At 37.3% G+C, this 16,679-nt stretch overlaps 1 protein-coding gene across 1 annotated transcript in view; it reads right to left on the reverse strand.

The window, feature by feature from the left end:
- PTK2 (protein tyrosine kinase 2) overlaps positions 1-16,048 on the reverse strand; it is a 235,961-nt gene extending 219,913 nt beyond the window's left edge. Inside the window, exon 1 of the mRNA XM_012648123.1 lies at positions 15,813-16,048. Within this exon, the coding sequence (XP_012503577.1) occupies positions 15,813-15,912 (100 nt within the window). The 5' untranslated portion in view covers positions 15,913-16,048. The remainder of the gene's footprint in view (positions 1-15,812) is intronic.
- Between the last annotated feature and the right edge of the window lie 631 nt (positions 16,049-16,679).

The following is a 16,679-nucleotide window of genomic DNA, read 5'->3' on the forward strand; positions in this document are numbered from 1 at the left end:
AGTGAGACTCTGTCTCAAAAAAAAAAAAAAAAATTAAGTTGGGAGTAGCTGGTGTTGTACATTGAGATATGAGCCAGGAGGACTAGATTTAAATCCAGCTCCACAAATACTCACTGTTAACATTTCAACACATCATTTAGCCTAATTTTGAATTTGCCAACAATGTAGTTATATCATTGATTCCACAGGACTATCACAAGAATTAACCATGTAAACATGTATAGGTACAATGAGAACTATAAAGTACTATGTAATATAACAATGATTATGCCAATGATTACACAACAAACACTTGTATACTGGGCATGTATGTGGCAAGATTATTCTATTAATTCATTTGATCCATACACTAACCCTATGTGCTAAGTCCTATTAGTAACCTCATTTACAAATAAGGACACCGAGGCATTGAGAGGTCAAGTGACTTACCCAAGTTTCCACAGCTAATAAAACCTACATGTGTTGGCTACAAAGTCTGTGTTTTCTTTCACCCCATACTAGATACATGCTACTCCAAGTATGATCCACAGACCAGCAGTATAGTCACCATGTGGGAGCTTGTGAGAAAGGCAGAACCTAGAGCCCAACCACAAACTTACTGAATCAGAATCTACTTCAATAAGATCACTGGGTGATCCATGTGCAAATGAGAAGTCTGGGAACCACAGCACTGGGTCAACTGTATCAAAACTACAAAGCTATATGACAATTTCCTTTATCGTATTTATTTACTTGCCACCTACTAATTCATGCTTCCCACACCCTTCTCCCCAGAAAACATGTTAGAGTAGATGATGTATAAGATGCTCTTCTAGGCCATCAGGACGGAGTGATAAAAAGAAAACATTCCCTGACCCTACAGCACTCCTACGAAAGATCAAGAGACACAGTGCTAGGGTGCAAGGCTGGGAAGAGAACAAGTATAGCCCAGAGTTGGGGCATGTTCAGCATAGGATTCCTACAGAATATGAGTTCTAATCTAAGATAAATAAAAACGAGCAAAAGTTATACCCAGCAAAAGATACGGTTATTGGTGTAGGTGAGAGTGATCCAGGGAGAAAACACAAAAGCGAATGAGGCTTTAATTTGAATAGCAGGAGAGCAGGACAAGGACCAGCTCTAGAGGCAGGTGAGGAGTCTGGCTGGTGTTAGGATGTGCACCCAGGAAGCAATCACTGTTTGAAAGCTTTTGTTATGATCCAGACAGTATTAACTGTGGACTGAGACGTAGAAAGGTTTGAGAGCTATGAAAAAGTCAAGAGGAGAGGGACTGAAAAATTGCATAAGTAAACTTAAGGGAAAGTCACCAGCCATTTTTCTGGCTGGACCACTGAGTGGGAAAATACCATTTCATTCTGTTGAGGTAAGGAACACAACAGGGGAGATATTGTCTGCTTGGGGAAAGGGAGTGAGCAGGAAGTACAAGAATTATTTCCATTTGATACCTGTTACATGTCTAAATGCCCAAACTCGTGCTGGAACGAAGGTGACACTTCATGCCCACAGTGGAGGAGGGTGGGGGAAGCAAGAAGCATAGACTCTTGGAAGTTTCCTCCGGAAAGGGGAAATCCCCTTTCTGATGGTCTATCCCCATCTGATGGGGAGAGGGGGCTGGGGAGCACATATAATGACTCAAGATATTTTGATTTGGGCTCTTGAAGTCTTTTAAAAATAATTAAAAGTTCATAGCTATAACTGAGTCTTACCTTCCTCAGAAGTAAATTTATCAGGGGGAAAATACTCCCATGGGCACTTTTTCTCTTTTTAGGGGGCACATTTTACAAAATCAAAACAGCATAATTGCAGAGACTCTCTGTGGAGTTAAAGCATGATTTTCCTGGAGCCCACCCAACTGTTCACAGCCTGTGGAGCAACCTGTCTTGGTTCCCAGGCAGCCAGCCTCTGGGCTGGGCATCTTCCTTGATGTCAGCCTCAGGTGGCACTGCTGTGTGATCCATTACTTCCTAAAGATGCATCCATATCTCCACACTTGCACACTGAAAAATGTAACATCTTGATTAATTTCCTTAGAAATGTCACAAAAATAACATTCGGAACTTTTTTGGTCATTGCAAAGATCTTGATTAGGAAATGAGAAAATACTTGAAGAGTGAGTGTATGTGAAAAAAGAGGACCAAGAGCAGGGAGCAGGGCAATGCAATGTCAAAGAAATTTTTTCAACCCTCCAGAGGAATCTGAAATATAAATTCTATTTTCACTGAATGCCTCAGCTGAAAGACAACCTAAGGACTCTTGGTTGACAGCTGAAAGAATCCTATTTTATTTGGTCTCCAGAATCCTCTGAATGGAAAGTGACCCATGAGAAATTAAACCATGGAGAAATACGAAAACCCTGGATTCTGAATATGTTTGACAAAACTTTTAGTACTATCTCTCCTCTACCAACAAACCTGACTTCCATTGTTTCTTCCCTTTCTCTACAACCAGTGAACACTTGAGTAACTTATCCCCCTCAAGAAAATATTTTATTTAAATTTAAAAAGTGATTTTCCTAATATGCAGAGATTGGACTGATTTGGAACTCACTGTGGTGAAGGCTGCTCACAAGACAAGAAGGTCTGAATCTAGACCTAGGGCTTCCATAGGTTTATATAATTAATTGTTTATGCAGCACTTACCAAGCCAAGACTGTTCTAAGCACTTAAAAATGAAGTTATTTAATCCTCATAACAACTTCATTTTTCCCACTTTACAGATGTGGAAAAAGAGAACTGACTTAACCATGCAGCCACATACAGGCATACCTCATTTTATCATGCCTGCCTTTATTGCACTTTGCAAACACTGTATTTTCCTGTTGTTTTTTTACAAATTGAAGATTTGTGGAAACACTGCATCAGTCAAGTCTACCAGCACCATTTTTCCAACAGCCTGTGCTCACTTTGTGTCTCTGTGTCACATTTTGGTAATTCTCGCAATATTTCAAACTTTTCCATTTTTATATCTGTGATTTTTGAGGTTACTGCTGTTAACTGTTGGGTTGGGGGGCCCCACAAACCATGCCCATACAAGATGACAAATTTAACCCATAAATGCTATGTGTGTTACTGCTCCACCAACCGGCCGTTCCTCTTTTCCTTTCCTCTGGTCTCCCTATTCCTTGATACAGAACAATATTGAAATTAGGCCAATTTCTAACCCTACAATGGCCTCTTTGAAGTGTTCATGTGAAAGGAACAGTTCTACCTCTCTCACTTTAAATCAAAACCTAGAAATAATTAAGCTTAAGTGAAGAAGGCATGTCAAAAGCCAAGATAGGTCGAAAACTAGGCCTCTTATGCTGAACAATGAAGTTGTGAATGCAAAGGAAAAGTTCTTAAAGGAAATGTAAGTGCTACTCCAGCGAAAACAAAAATGATAAGAAAGCAAAACAACCTCACTGCTGATATGGAGAAATAGTGGTCTAGACAGAAACAACATTCCCTTAAAGCAAAGCCTAATCCAGAGCGAGGCCTCTCTTCAATTCAATGAAGGCTGAGAGAGGTGAGGAAGCTGCAGAAGAAAAGCTGGAAGCCAGCAGAGATTGGTTCATGAGGTTAAAGGAAAGAAGCCATCTCTATAACATAAAAGTGCAAAGTGAGGCAGCAAGTGCTGATGGAGAAGCTGTAGCAAATTATGCAGAAGATGTAGCTAAGATCATTGATGAAGGTGGCTATGCTAACAACATATTTTCAATGTACAAGAAACAGCTTTCTACTGGAACAAAATGCCATCTAAGGAATTTCATGGCTAGAGAAGCAAAGTCAATGCCTAGCTTCAAAGGACAGACTCCTGTTAGGGGATAATGCAGCTGGCAACTTTAATTTGAAGCCAGTGCTCATCTACCATTCCAAAAATCCCAGGGTCCTTAAGAATGATGCTCAATCTAATCTGCCTGTGCTGCAGAAATGAAACAAAGCCTGGATGACAGCACATCTGTTTACAGACTTTACTCAATATTTTAAGCCCACTGTTGAGGCCTACTGCTCAGAAAAAAAAAGACTCCTTTCCTTTCAAAAGATTATTTCTCACTGATAACGCACCTATCACCCAAGAACTCTGATGGAGATGTACAAGGAGATGAATATTATTTTCATGGCTAACACAACATCCATTCTGTAGCCCATAGATCAAGGAGTCATTTTGACCTTCAGGTCTTATTCTTTAAGAAATTCACTTGTTAGGGCCATAGCTGCCATAGATTGCGATTCCTCTGATGGATCTGAAAAAAATACACTGAAAACCTTTTGGAAAGGATTCACCATTCTAGATGCCATTAAAAACACCTGTGATTCATGAGAGGGGGTCAAAGTATCAACATCAATAGGAGACTGGAAGAAGTCGATTCCAACCCTCATGGCTGACTTTCAGCGGTTCAAGACTTGTGTGTGGGAAGTCACTGCAGATGTGATAGAAGGAACAAGATAACTAGAATTAGAAATACAGTCTGAAGATGTCACTGAATTGCTATAATTTCATGATCAGACTTGAACGAATGAGGAGATGCTTCTTGTGGGTTAGCAAAGAAAGTGATTTATAGCTTTTTTTTTTTTTTTTTTTTGAGACAGGGTCTCACTCTGTCATACAATGATGTGATCGCAGCTCACTGCAGCCTCAAACTCCTGGGCTTAAGCAATCCTCCTGCCTCAACCTCCCAAGTAGCTGGGACTACAGGTGCACACCACCATGCCCAGCTAGATTTTTTTTCCCCATTTTTTTGTTAGAGATGGGGGTCTCGCTGTGTTGCCCAGGCTGGTCTTGAACTGGCTTCAAGCAATCCTCCTTCCTTGGCCTCCCATAGTGTTGGGATTACAGGTGTGAACCACTGCTACCTGGCTGAAAGTGATTTCTTGAGATGAAATCTGCTCCTGGTGAAGATGCTATAGTATCTTGGAAATGACAACAAAGAATTTAGAATAATATTACATCAACTTAGTTGACAAAACAGTGACAAGGTTTAAGGACTTACTATGGGTAAAACACTATGGGTTTTACTATGGGTAAAACACTATCAAACAACATGGCATGCTACAGAGAAATCATCATGAAAAGAAGTAGTAAATGTCACTGCTGTCTTATCTTGAGAATTTGCCACAACCATCTCAATCTTCAACCACCACCACCCTAATCAGGCAGCAGTAACAAAGTATTTTTAATTAAGGTATGTATGTTGTTTAAATTTTTAGACATAATGCTGTTGCATAGTCAATAGACTATAGTATATCATAAATATAGCTTTTATATGCACTGGGACACAAAAATTCCTGTGACTCACTTTATTTTGAACTTTACTACAGTGGTCTGGAACCAAACCCACCGTGTTTCCAAGCCATGCCTGCACCTAGAACACAGGACTCAAACACAGACAGGCTACCCCTATCAACCTCACTCTAGCTCACTAAGCCTTACTGCATTCGGACTTGTTGGGTTTCTGGCTTCTCTGGAAAACCCTGTCACTAGTAGTCCACACTGCTGCACAGCAACACTCTCCCATCATCACGGTCCTCACCATCCTCTCCTGGCCCCAGCTAAGGGCCAGCTGCAACTCACTACTGCAAAGCCAGCCGGCTTCATTTATTCATTTTTGCCTTTCCCTTGTAGGCAAATGAATGTGCCACACCTCCCTCACATTAATTAATTCTAAAAATATTTACTGAGCCCTTACTAGGCCTCACACAGTAAGAGGTGTGTTTATGAAGAAGGTAAATTAATAAAGTACATACATTCACATATAAAAAAAATACATATATATAAAATCCTACCATAAAAGAGCTGTTAGCCTAGTGGTGGTGGGGGGGTGCAGCAGTGAAAGGGATGGAGGAGAGGGAGAGGGTGTAGAGGGAGAAGAGGGAGCATGAGGGAGAAAGACACTGATGTGAATATTTAATTACAACTATAACAAGTACTATAAAAAGTTGCAATTATATAGGAGTTATAAAGAAAAAGCCAAAAATCGTTCCATAAAATTACACCCTCACTGAGTGCTAGAAATAACAGAAGAAAGGCCACTGCACCTCTGGTAGAAGGAATAAGAAGGCCTGTCAGGAAGCCAGGCAGGGCAGGGGCTCCAGTATTTGCGAACCTTCAATTCAGAAACCCTTATCCTTTGGTTCCCGGAAATTTTCTTGTATCATTTCTTCGAGGATTTTATCCTTTTTTCTTTCTTAATTATAATTATTAATTACTTTCAACTTTATTATTTGTATGTTAGACCTTCTGGATTCATCATCCTATTTTCTTTTTCTCCTCAATTTGTCTTTCCTTTTCCTACTCTGGGAGATTTCTTCAACATTTCCCAATCTTCTACTGAGTGTCTTTCTTTCTTTCTTTAAATTTTGCTGTTCTTTGGATGTACTTTTGTGAAGATTCCTGTTTATGTTTGATGGGTGCAAATCTCTTAGCTCTCTGGAGATCTTTTACCTTCCTTCTGCTTGCTGTTTCATCTTTGTTGCCCAAAAGTTGTTTTTTATGTTTGTCTCTATGTTTTGATATCACGTCTTCAAACAGAGGCTGTCTTTGGACATCTGGCTGACACCCCTTGGCTTGGAGTCCTGTGTATGAGGGTGGCATGCTGGCTGCTGAGCTGAGCAGGGAAGCAGCCCCTGTGCCAGGAATTCCCCAATGTCGGAATCTGCCCTCTCTCTTGGACCAGTCTCACAGAATAAATAACATTTCAATCTCCCGCTGGATTCCAGGAGACAAAGAGAAAGCATGCCAAATTTCACTTAATCCTCAATTTTGAGCACAAGAATGCATTCAATAGACCATGTTTTAGCAGAAATTGTCCATAATCAAACTTTTAAAGCTGTATATGCAGACAAACCACAACGGGGCAAATCAATAATTTATTACAACCACATTTCAACTGTTATGGTTTTGAAGACTTTAAACGGTTAGGTATATCCCCGCAGAATATCAAGACTATATTATCTCTACATTGAGTCATTATTTACTTTCTATGGACAAGACACCCTACAGATTACAGGGTGGCTAAAACTTCACGTAAATCCCAGAAACAAATCTTTAAAAGAACAAGTCCAATATAATAGCTGAGTTTATGACTGAAGGTTGAAAATTTTACAGAAGTATGTCTCATGGAAAACTTTATAGGCAGTGACACCTGAACAAGATCTTGATTAAGGAACAAAACTGCTGTTTAATAATGTTGCAAACTGTGCCTAGCTCCCCACTTACAATTATATGACTCTTAAGCTACGATACGGGTTCCTTATCTGTAAAACGGAAGTAATAATATTACCTCCCCTGTAAATTGAGAAAATAGTGAATAAATGTAAAGTATATCTCTCAATATAACATTTTTTGGACAAAATAAATATAAGGCAAACTTACATTCATATCCCCCAAATGTCATAATTTTAAACAAAAGTATGTATAGCAAAGTCTCAAGTTACAATCCAAGTAAAATTTGTAGGACTATATTTGTAGGGTCTCTTGAAAAGCAGCCCAAGTGTCAGAAAATTAGGGGACCCCTACCCTTGAAAGTGACTGCTGTGGAAGTATTTTTTCTAGAAATACCCTAATACCTCTTATAGCACCACACTGAAAAATTGAGAATGTAAATATGGTAATGCAAACAAAGCTCCAGTTTGCAATTTTTCTACCTAAAGCACCAATCACTGAAAGAACTTGATCAAATCTTCCCAGGTCTATAGTTCCATGAAATGATTGAGCATCTCTGTAACTGCTTCACCTGAATTGACCCATCCTCACCAAAACCATCTGCCCGATCCCCACACCAGTTAGAATGACTGCTTCAAGCTTTTGACCTCCTTTCTCAACTCTTCAAACTTCAATTCTCCTCCTCACTTCATAATTATAGGACATTGCCTTCTTTTTCATTGTAAGTTTTTGTCTGTATTTTTTTCTGACACATTTATTTAATGGTGTATTTACTTTATTACACATTGTAATGTTTAGTGAATAGCATACACATTTTCCATATACAACGAACTGTTAACCATACTGTCTGATAATCAGGAAACAATGTGTTAAGCATTTTAAATCTTACATTTTAGATTTTGTTTATATATAGTCTTTTCATTGGGTTTGAGGAAACTGTTTTAATGTTTTTCTGGTGATGTATATAATTTTCCCTTTGCAATACAGAACAATGTCTGGTTTTCAGAAATGTAATATTAAATGGGAGATGCATTTATAGTCTGACTTTAATAGCTATTTATCAAAGTATAATTTGTAATATACAGATTTTAATAGCCCAATGACTAAATACATACATACACACATGTGTACGTATATATATTTCCACCTTTATGATTACCACCTAAACCAAGATACAGAACATTTCCACTAATGATTTATCTTCACATCTCTAACGAATGCCAACCCACCAAAAGGAACTACTCCTACAACTATCACTACAGATTAATGTTTTTCTTAAAATTTACATAATCAATCATATGAATAGAAACATAAAAAGGGAACACTTTCCAACTTGTTTTATGAGACTATCAATAGTTTGATATGAAAATCTGACAAAATAATTACAAGAAAAAAATTACAAACTGATATTCCTCATGAACACAGACACAAATAATCTAAACAAAATATTAACACATTGAATCTAGTGATACAAAAACAATATAATACACCACGATCAAGTGGGATTTATCCCAGGAATGCAAGTGGGACTTATCCCAGGAATGCAAGGCAGGTCTAACATTCAAAACATATATCATCACATTATAAAAAATAAAAGAGAAAAATCCTCATAATCAATTCAATAGATGCTGAAAATGCATGTGAGAAAATTCAACACCCTCTCATGATTAAAAAAAAAAAAAAAAGAAAACCTCTCAAAAAACTAAGAATTAAAACAAACTTTCCATTTGATAAAGGATATCTACAAAAACAAAAAACAGACAAAACTAAAGCTAACATATATAACATTATATAGGTCCTAGTCAAGGCAAAAACACAGATACAAAATATAAAGATCAGAAAGGAAAACAGGCGTTTACTTGCAGGTTACATGATCATAGATTTCTTTCGATTTTCTACTTACTCAAATAAACCACAGAACTAAAAAGTGAATGTATAGTAAGATCATAAGATATACTAACAAGACCATCTATTTCTATATACTAGGCCTTAAGAAGTGGAAAATTAAACTTAAAAACCACAAAATATCAATTTACAATATTATCAAAACATTAAGACCTCCACACTAAGGTCTACAACACACTGCTAAGAGAAATCAAAGAAGATCTAAATATAATAACTGGATTAATACACAATGTTCTTGAATCAGAAGTCTCAACATTGTTCAAAGGTCAATCCTCTTAAATTGATCCAGATTCCACACAGCTCCAATTTAAAAAAGGAAAAAAATTAACACAACTCTAGAAACTGCTGTAACTGCTGAGACATCCATCCTATTCATAAGCCTACAAACTCAAGTGAGTAATGTGAACACGTGACAACAAATTAACCAAGATCTATGAGAATAACAACATGGAAAATGAACCAAGGCTACCACAAAATGAACCAAAGGTTAAACTATCTTTTTACTCAAAAAATTTACTACCATTGGTTTCTTTTCAACAAACTTCTATGAAACATTTTAAATATGACTCATTTTATACAACTTTTCAGGAAAAAAGGTATAAAACAAAATACATATGTGTATTAGTTTACTTTTCTAGTTAAAGGTAATATATACCCAAACCCAAATATAAAATTATGTGAGCTACAATTAAAAAGTTATAAAAATTATGCAAATATTACTTAAGTGCAAAATGAAAATATTCAGTGATAATGGTTTCAATGTTAATTTTTCTCCAACTAAAACCGATAAAGAAATACAGAAAACTGTTGAATTTACAGTAAATTCCTTGTTGTTTAAACAATTATAGATGAATTTGAAATCAAAGACTTGTGAACTTCCCCCCGCCCCAAAATCAGTGTCACTAACTATTAAAGCACTAGAAAGAACTCAAGTGTTAATTTCTACAAAAATCTCCATCACCCTCTCATGTGCTTTTAATGACTTAAACCTCTGTCTCCTCTGTCTCCAAGCAGACAAGATGACTTAATTCATTCATCCTCTCAATGTAAGAGTCTACTACATGTCAAGCACTGGTAACGCAGCAATGAGTAGGACAGATGGGTTCCTTGCCTCATGGGGTGTATATTTCACTGAGGGACAGCAAACAATCTGAACAAGCAGGTAAACTATATAGTATGTTAGATGGTGGTAAGTGCAAAAAAGAAAGATAAGAGAGAACAGATGAGAAGTGGTGATGGTAGAGGGATGGTTCTATTTTAAATAGAGTGGTCAAAGAAAGACAATTTAGGGTTTCCATATAATTTACTGTCCAAATAAGGACTCTTATGGTGTTGAGGGGGGGATGCTAAATGGATTGAATACTGGGACACTAAACATAAACTGGGGCACATGGTTATCCTTTCTCATTGAGAAGGTCATGTCTGAGCAAAAACCAGGCATCCAAGTAAAAGCTCTAAAACCATATAGAAAGAGGAAAAAAACTGAGGAAAATGAGCAGCCTCTTCTTCCCTAAAATACTAATAATAGGGACAAGTGAAAAAATATGAGATAAAGAAATATTAATACCACTGCATTTGTGGGTGAGGGAGTTGATGTTACTAATACTCAAAACAGAAATGAGAAGGAAGAGTTCACCATAGTCTCTCTGCTAAGATACTAGAAGCAAAGACCCATCTGCTAAGAGAACCAGAATGAAGCATGAGTTTTCCTAAGGGTGGATATTCAAAGGCCAAGTCACTCGTCTCAATGACTATTTTTAAGGAATGTGGATTAGAACTGATCTCCAAATTATGGCTTATCTTTGGTGGGCCTTCCTTTTATACCACACCTGTGTCTCTGGGAAAAGAGCAAACCGGTAGACAAAAAAGACTCGGGAAGAGAATCACATCCCCTCACTCGCTCTGTTCTGGCCACAGAGCCATTTTCCCCACCAAGAGCCTTTCCTCTGCTGACACAACATGCCTGGAACTTTTTTCTCCCAGATACCCATGTGGCTAACTCCTTCGTTTCCTTCAAGTCTTCAATAAAATGCGTGATTACAATACAGCGTGCCTAGATTGTCATCTGACCTCATCTTCACCAGAACATTTAGCACCTTGTACCACACTAATTTACTTATTTTTATCATTCACTGTTTTCCCTCACTAGAAGACTGACTCCATCAGGGAGTAGGAATCTTTGTCTTTTACTCACTGGCATATGCCAAATACACTGGGCCTGGCACATATTATACTAGGGGCTCATTAAATATTTGTGGAATAAATGAATGGTGACCAAAGAAAAATATCTCAAAGTAGACGGTATGGTTCTTATATCAACATGGAAAAATCACATAAAATAACGTTCAAATTCTATTATGATCCTACCATCTTTCCATTTGGGTGTGTGTAGCACAATGTAAAGAATATAGGCACTAGAGTCAGCTTCCCACTGTTCAGAACTTGGCTGTGCCTTTAATTAGCTGAGCAACCATTGCCAAGTTACTTAATTTCTCAGTGTCTTAATTATCTCGTCTGTAAAATGGGAATGATAGTAATTCCTATCTCAGAGGGCTTTTGTGAGAATTAAATGGGATACGTGTTCGTGTGCATACGTAATGCACAGAACAGTGCAAGACACACAGTATGTGCTGAGTAAGTTTTAGCTATTATAAGACACATAGCTCTCTTTTAAAATGCTATCGGGCAAAGTGCCATGTTAAACCCTGCATATACAACTTTTACCATAAGAGGAAAAGCAAAACCCAAACCAAATGAAATTAGAACAGCCAGAATTTTCATATAGAAGCTTTTTTCTGACAGTTCAGTGATTCTAAAACTAGATTTGCCTACAAAACAATATATACGTTGAGCACAAGATTTTAGCTCTGAAAGAGCCTTTAACAATCATCAAACCCAACACTATATATAATAGAATTTATTCATTCATTAAAATAATGAATTCATTAAAGTAATGACCATTTGTGCCAACTACCTGTTAACCAGGAAAAAACCCCTGACATCATCCTTGACTATGTTAAGTTTACAGTCCAGTGGAAGAGAGAAATCAAACTAGTAAAATATATAGTGACGAATCAATCAGTAAATGCGCTGCAAGACCAGAAGAAAAGGCTACAGGAGGAACATGAGAGAGAGGCTGGTATACACTGAGAGGAATGAGAGCTCACTTAAGCTGAGACCTAAAAGACAAGCAGGAGCTGGCTAGCCAGAGAATGCAGAGAAGATGGTTCCAGGAATAGGCAACAACAGGTGTAAAATGCCTAAGAGGAAGACTTTTGGGTGTTTGAGGCACTGAAAAGCCAAAATAACAGCACTGTTAATGAGCAAGAGGACAACAGCCCAAAGCTGGAGAAGGAAAGAAAAGACCAGATCAGGTGAGACTTTGTAGACCCTGTTAAGGATGTGGGGTTTTATCCAAGTCTAATGAGAAGACACTGAAGGAAACTCTTCTCATATTGCAAGAATGCAATATGAGATTTGTGTTTTTACAAAATCACTCTGGAAGATACATGAAGGAGGAGCCATGTGTGGGAACAGGAAGAGCAGACAAGGAGGAAGCTACTCCCATAACCCAGAAAGAGAAGGGCGTAACATGACCAGAGCGGAAAAAACAGAGAGGGAGAGAAATTGAGAAAATCAGGACGTATTTTGGAGGTAGAATCATCAGTATAAAAAGATGGATTCATTAGGAGGCTGAGGAAAGAGGACTGCCTGAGGCCAGGAGTTCGAGACCAGCCTGTGCAACACAGTGATACAAAAACTAAATTATCTCGCTATGGAGAAGCATGCCTGTAGTCCCAGCTACCCGGGAAGCTGAGGTGGGAGGACCATTTGAGCCCAGGAGTTGGAGGCTGTACTAAGCTATGATCAGAATACTGTACTGCAGCCCAGACAACAAAGTGAGACCCTGTCTCTGAAGAAAAAAAAAAAAGATGGATTCATTATACATAAAAGGAGGTACTAAAGCGGCACCCTGGATGTGTGAACAGCTGAGTGGATAGGGGTACATTCCTTATTAAAATAGGGAAGATTCAGGGGCAGCAATTAAGAAGCAAAGTAGCAGATGCTTATGAAAAATATAAATGTAGATACCAAGAAGCAGTTGCCCATTAAAGTCTGAAACACAGAAGATGGGCTGTACACAGAGCTATTTGCCAAGATTGATGGATGGATGGGTGGTGTTTAACACACTACAGAATGAGCATCACTTTAACCACAGAATCCAGAATTACACAAATACTATTAATAGTATTAATATATTCAATCTCAATCTACTAAAAGAAACAGAAGAAATCAACATACCCCAACAAGCAAACTGACACCTCTTTTATCCTTCCCAGCCTTCCAAAAAAATCAAATAATGTACATACTCATATAATCAAAGAACACCCCCAAACGGGTGTCTACACTCAATAGCCTTACAACCTGACACTGTGAACATTTACATTTAATATTCTGAATTAAAACTGTCTTTAAGACCAGAAATCATGATATAGGTGAACACATGTTATAACAAGGTCCTTTTTAAATACTTTAAAATATAATCTTCCTTGGATAGGATCTAAGGTAGATTCTTTAAATCAAATTCAATAGTATAGAAAAGACTTCGGAGTGTTTTAAGGACACCTTAAAGGTTTCAGTTTGAAGTATACAAATATAGTTCTACTCTATTATTTTTAGCTTGTACTGATATTTTTTGTCTTAAATTGGGACACTATGCTTTTTGAGGTTAATGTGATTGATAAAACCAAATGTGTCTTTTAGAATGTCTAACTGCAGATAGAGATTTATAAATTCTTTGGATTTGAGCTTTTTACTTTGTCTTTATCTACAAGTTGTAACTTTTGTACTTGAAAATAACCAATTCAGCCAATTCTTATACATCAACATCTTTGTCCTTATCACATAAAGAAAAATTAACCAGCATAAAAACAGAAGGTTTGCTGCCTTCCTGTCCTGGTACAAGAGTAAAACGAGGAGGTAGAAAGGAAGTTTACTGAGACAGCTGTGCACTAGGTGAGCACAGTGGGAGCAGTGTGCTCAGCCCAGAGAAGGGCACAGGATAACATTCTGTGCTGTCAGAACCTCCTTTTAAGCCATCCAAAAGCAAGACCATTCATCCCAGGAGATGGCTTGCTCTGGCTCTGCAAATGAAATGGATTCTGACCCTTGATGCTGTCCCTACTTTTTCCCCTCTTCTATACTTTTGAGGTTTGCTCTCTCTCACCCAACCCCCACCTCTATCATAACGCATATTTCAGTTAAAAATAGCTCTAATTTGCTGTGATAGCCAGCAAACACACTTGAAAAATAAGGTGCTTCAATCAATCATTTTGGAGTGAGCAAAAACACTACAATCTCTCTTTTCTTCCAAAGTCCACATTTCTAAGGTCACTTTGAATAAAAAGAAATCTAGTAGCTGATAATTTAACATCCCATTGCTACTGGATTTGTAGATCTGAATCTAGCTTAGACCCTGTGAGGGAAATCAGAGATTTCATTAATGATCAATGCTAACAGAGAACTATCATACAATGGAAATGGCATTATGCAAGCAAACCCCAGCAAGTCTAAAGTATAAAACTCTTTGCCTCTGAGTATTCATTATTGGCCATGCTCATTTATACTGTACAGTCCTGATGCTGAGAAATCGCAATTTTAAAAAGTTCCTATACCTAATGCACTTTAAAATTCACAATTTTGAATTTAACTTGACAAAATTCTTACTCTGAAAATCTAATTTTGTAATAGTGACAAGTGCTTTGTTCAGATACCATGTTACTAAAACAATTCTAATATCATGTTTTATAAATGTTCAAAAGCCTAGAAAAGAATTAATAAAAGACAATGACAACTAAATAAATGAAAATCAATTTAATGGTGAAACTGTAGTTTGGTGCTAACACATCAATATTCTGTTGGTACTGAAATTTTTACCCTAAAAATTAAATTGAATCGGTTTACACTACCACTTAAAAAACTGCAGTTTTTTTACCCAGTGTAGGTGCCTTTTAAAAGTCCTTCTAAGTGGATTAACATGATATTTAAATATATTTGAAATAACAATATTTTCATTAAATTTTTCATTAAGAACTTTATCTCCTAAGTTAAACATTCACTACTACTTTGAGCAAAACAGTTGAATTTATTTGGTTTTAGTCATGCAGAAATTATATAGCATTTTTAACTTCTAAATATGCTTTCCAAATACTATCTTGAATGTTACAATGAAAATGCCATATTTTATATTCAGTTTTACTTGAATGAAAACCCTAACAACATTAAAGTGCAAAATTGTTTATTCACAGTATTTCTGATCCTTAATGATAAGGCCACCTCACAATAATATGAAGTTTCAAATTAAATATACAATCTTTACAGTGAGTAAAGAAAACTAATTTTCAAAATAAAAAAAATCTATGTTACTCTTATTTCCTACAGCCCTATTTAAACTTCTGTATCACACAATACAGGTGTCCTGATTCAAAGAAAAATTAAAACTTTTAAGAGACATGGGACCGAGCATTAAAAAGATAGTTTCACTTGAAACGCATTTCCATAAAAATATTTTTACTTACTATATGAAAAACTATCTAATTGGTTGTATGCAATAGTTACAAACCCATACCATACCAAATTCTGTTTTTCCTCAAATTTAATTGTAAATCTTTTGAAATAAATTCTGAAAAATTCTTATCTACTTGTTTAATGCAAAAGCATGAATTTATATAAAATAAAAACTGAACAGATTTTTAAGTTATTTATACCTTTAGCCCAACACATTGGAAATGGACTACAGCCGCTTTTCTCCATACAGATGGCACCTGCTGGTTTCAGGGCCTCTTGGCCTGCCAGTTCCAACAACATACACCCAATCCTATAAAGATCAAGCCAGGAGTCCGCACACAAAGTCCCAGTTCATCGCTCCGATAGTATTTGCTTCGATCCACAAGTAAGACTAAGCTTCCCCTGTGTGCTCCTTTTTTCAGAGCTTGAAGCAAAATTTGGGAGGTGTTCCTTCTGTGATATTTTCCAGCAGCTTGAAGAATGCCTCAGTTACAGAATCTTCTCATGCTTCGGCAATCTGAAACACAGACCATCCTGGCCAGATTAAGCTACTGAACAGAATGAAGCCAGCTAGTAATGTGACCCCATGGGTCTGTGTTCCTAGATTCATTCAGGGAAGGAGAGAGAAAGAATAGGAGGGAGAAGAGGGAGGAGAAAAAGAAGGCCAGTAGCCAGTACCTTATTAATATGCTAATCTCACCCTTCTGTTCAATTCATCCAGCAGACTTCTGTTTACAAAACTGACAGCGGATTCTAAAATTGAGTAACCTGCAAACCAAGTCTGACCCAGATCATGTCTGTAGATGGCTCCTCAAACCATTTTTGTTTTCAAAGTCATGCCTTTGTCATTTTACCAACCTACTTCTGACTTTAGGGTTAAAATAATTACCTTCATGAAACAGGAATAATTTTGGGGAAAAAAATCCTGATCAACGTTAAAAACAAGTTGGTAGGCCGGGCGCAGTGGCTAACGCCTGTAATCCTAGCACTCTGGGAGGCCGAGGCGGGCAGATTGTTTGAGCTCAGGAGTTCGAAACCAGCCTGAGCAAGAGCGAGACCCCGTCTCT

The sequence above is a fragment of the Propithecus coquereli genome, unplaced genomic scaffold (assembly GCF_000956105.1).
Source record: "Propithecus coquereli isolate 6110/MARCELLA unplaced genomic scaffold, Pcoq_1.0 Scaffold28, whole genome shotgun sequence".
Lineage (NCBI taxonomy): Eukaryota > Metazoa > Chordata > Mammalia > Primates > Indriidae > Propithecus > Propithecus coquereli.